This window comes from Homarus americanus, unplaced genomic scaffold (assembly GCF_018991925.1).
Source record: "Homarus americanus isolate GMGI-L3 unplaced genomic scaffold, GMGI_Hamer_2.0 scaffold7626, whole genome shotgun sequence".
Lineage (NCBI taxonomy): Eukaryota > Metazoa > Arthropoda > Malacostraca > Decapoda > Nephropidae > Homarus > Homarus americanus.
The window spans coordinates 3,866,785-3,870,568 of record NW_024718273.1 but is presented as its reverse complement, the minus strand read 5'-3'; the positions used below and the strand labels follow the sequence as shown (position 1 = coordinate 3,870,568).

Below are 3,784 nucleotides of genomic sequence, written 5' to 3'. Positions count from 1 at the left end.
AAAGTAAAATACACAATCGTCCCTAGAGTACTGGGCACCCAGGGCAGGGCATTCCTTTGCCCCCTTACTCTTCCTCTACTGAGACGAATGATACAAAAAAATAATAATAATACTTTTAAGAAATTTTGGATTATGCATAGTAAATATTATAAATGTTTTAGTTTCCTTCTATTAATATGGAAAATTATTATTTTTTTTTTACTAAAATATAATGTAGCCTACATCAAGTGCAATATTCGTAAATAAAAAGCAGGTTTATAAATGTGGATGATATTTAGGAAATCTACAGTATATATAAACAAATGTATTTCCTAATTTCAACAAAATTTACACGATACAACAAAGCACATACAAGTAATTCAAATTTACAAAGTACAGAAACCATACTGTATATAAATACAAGTTACACATTAAATAAATTATTACACAATGAGAAGGGCGCAGCCTTCTTCAACTCACTTTTATCAGAAACTTTATATATATATATATATATATATATATATATATATATATATATATATATATATATATATATATATATATATATATATATATATATATATATATATATATATATATATATATATATATTAGTTTTACAGCTTCATCGTTCGTGACTTAGCTTCAGCAAACTTACCAATTATTTCATCAAAATTAACTGTCTTGGCACATTCATTTTCGATAGAAATCATAGCTAGGCTGTTCAATCTTGCCTGAGTCATGCTAGAACGAAGATAATTCTTGATGAGTTTCAGTTTAGAGAAACTTCTTTCACATGATGCAACAGACACACATATTGTTAAAAAGAATCTCAGGCACAATGACAAGTTTGGCAAGGTTTCACAAAAGTCCCATTTGACAATAAACTTCAGGAACTGCAAGACTGTTCATATATTTGCTTCTTCAGGTGTGATTTTGGCAGCCTCCTTGTGTCTGCGAAGTCGCATTATTTCTACCATGACATCCTCATTAGAAATTTCATTAAAAATCTTGGTCATGCTTGAATTTGAAATACTCCCCTGAAGTTGTTCTTCTTTTGCAGAAAGCAAGTAGCTTGGCTGAATAGCTGCAAACATTGACAAGATGTTATCCATGGCCTCTGAACGAGCATCCAATTCTAGACTAAATCGATCTAAGCATTCAAACATTGATCTCCTCATTTCCTCTTGCATTGTCAGTCCAGCATCCCTAGCCATCTCTCCTGGCATCATTTTCTTACGTCTTATCCTCCCTCTTGTTTCCATGGAGATGCCCATTTCTTCACATTGTGTAGTTGCATATTGAATGGCTCTCTCCACAATTTCATTCCGCTGACCTCGAAGAAACAATTTCAAACCATTGAGCTTTACAGTGCACTTTTCAAGACTTATTCCTTCTGTTGGCAAATACTTCTGTGTGAGTTTCACTTCTTCCAGTACATCACACCAAAAAGAAAGATAACCCAAAAAATAAAAATCCCATACAGCTTTAAGCAAAACTTCAGCTGATCCTCTTGTGTCAACATTTTCTCTTTGATCCGTCAATGTTTCCAGGGCTATGATCAGCTTCTCAAATTGTTTCTTGAGAGACTTTACGGCATCATGATGTGCACTCCATCTAGTTTGAGAAAGTCTTTTGACTGTCAGGTTCATATTTTCTTTCAGTACTTCCCATCGGTGAGTTGAAAGTGAAAAAAAGCAATAAAGTTTTTCTACAGTTCCAAAGAATGTTACACATAAAGAATTGGTTACAAAAGAGTGTACCCCAAAAAGGTTCAAGGAATGATTGGCACAAGGCACAAACAAAACATTTGGATTTATTTCTTTGATTTTCTTCTGAGCCCCTCCATGAATACCAGCCATAGTTGCAGCATTATCATATCCTTGACTGCGGCAAAAGTTAATGTCCAGTCCATCACTCTCCAAAATACTCAGGATATCCTTTGTGGGCTCATTTGCAGTCTTTCCAGCAATAGGAAAGAAACTCAAGAAAGATTCCCTTACTTCAACAGAATCACCTTCAATATGAACATATCTAATCACTTCGGACATCTGATCTGTATGAGAAATATGAGGTGTACTGCCAAAAAGAATTCCAAAATACTTGGCCTTCTTGATGTCAGCCAAAATGTTTATCCTTAACATTATTTCCTAGAAGACAGGTGAATTCATTCTGAATATTTGGTGACAAATAAGAGCTCACTCTCCTTCCAGATGTCTGAAATGGAATAGCATGCTTAACCTCCAAAAGATGTACTTTCAAAACAGGATCATAATTTGATAGTAAGTCCACCAGTTCCAGGAAATTGCCTTTGTTTATTGATAACATATCCTCCCTATGACCTCGAAAAGGAAGGTTCTGTCGAGCGAGAAACATAGTCACATCCAAAAGACGATGAAGTATGTCCCTCCATTTCTTCCTCTCTCTGTCCATTGCAGCTTTGGTCCTGCCTCATGGCACCCCCCTCTGGCTGTCACCCGGGGCGGACCGCCCCCCCTTGGTACGCCACTGCCTTCTACACTCTATCTTTGCTTGGTTTCTGGCTCTTGCATACATCCCCCTTTCTTGCTCATCGTTTGACCCAACCCACGTCTTGAATTTCTGGGTTTTCTTCTTAATTTTGTCGACCGCCGCATAGTTCACGTGTAGGGATCCCCTCGTATTCCTAGAGGCACTGGGTTAGGTCTTGGGTATATATTTATCGATCAAATGGGTCACTTTACTAGTTATGATATTCAGCGTAGTGTCTGCGTTCTTGTACCTTAATGAGTCAGGCCAGTTGATACTCCTCATCTCTTCTCTCATCCCATTGTAATTTCCCTTGTAATATTTGCACCTTGGCCTGGCCTTATCCTGAACTAGGTAACAGTTAAATATGAATGACAACACTATATGGTGACTGGTGCCAACTGGGGCAAGGTGTTCCAGTTTGGCCACCATACCCTCCTCGTTTGTTATGATGAGGTTAAGTGGCTTGGGTGTTTGCTCCCCTCTGTAATGTGTCGGGTCTCTAACATGTTGGAACAGAAAATGATCTCTCAGAGTTTTTACAAAAAGAGTAGCAGGGTTATTCAAGTCATTCGGGGTGGACTCGTTTCTCCAGTCGATGTCGCCATAGTTAAAGTCCCCCATGATAAGGAGGTGGCTAGGGTTGAGCATCGCTGCGTTGTTTATTAAGGTTCTTAAGTTCCTTTGATTTAGTGAGCCACAGTTTGGAGATCTGTAGATACACCCGACGATAAGTAAGTCCCCTCCCTTTAATTTAATTTTACACCACTTGGACTTTTCAAAAACATCCTCTCCCTGTACCCTCGCCTGGCTGGCTCTAAGGTCTTGCCTAGCATAGATAACCACACCCCTCTTGCAAGTTTCTTGAGAAAGGTTCGTAAAAGAGTCATATCCAGCAATACTGAATTCACATTCTTCTGGGTCGATTCTCCTGTTCTTGTACAACAGTTCTACAACACCTACAATTTCTGGTTGGTGTGCTCTTAGTAGTGTTTCAAACTCCTCTCTCTTATCAAGGAACGTGTCAGTATTAGTGTACATGACATTCAAGCCAAAATTTGTTCTCGGTAACGTCTCTGCTCTTAGTAGTAAACCCGCTCCCCCCATTCTCAGAAGCTGCAGCATTTGCTAAGTACACTGTATTTTGCAGGGTGTAGTTAGAAATGTCATTGTTTACACGGAGCTCACCTCCTCCTGTCCGGTAGGCGGAGCTGGTGCCGCCTCCCGGGTGGGGGGTTGAGTGGGTGGAGGGTGCACTGCTGCCCCCTGGCCCTGTGTCGGCACACTTGTTTGCACT

General features: G+C 39.1%; 1 protein-coding gene across 1 annotated transcript; it reads right to left on the bottom strand.

The window, feature by feature from the left end:
- Positions 1–887: 887 nt before the first annotated feature.
- On the bottom strand, positions 888–2,123 carry LOC121859642 (52 kDa repressor of the inhibitor of the protein kinase-like). The gene has a single exon (XM_042356577.1). It carries the CDS (start codon positions 2,121–2,123, stop codon positions 888–890), a length of 1,236 nt encoding a protein of 411 aa, XP_042212511.1.
- Positions 2,124–3,784: the final 1,661 nt, after the last annotated feature.

What these genes read in the sequence shown, in the direction of transcription:
- LOC121859642 (XM_042356577.1), bottom strand. Translation starts at nt 2,123, where the DNA reads ATGTTAAGGATAAACATTTTGGCTGACATCAAGAAGGCCAAGTATTTT.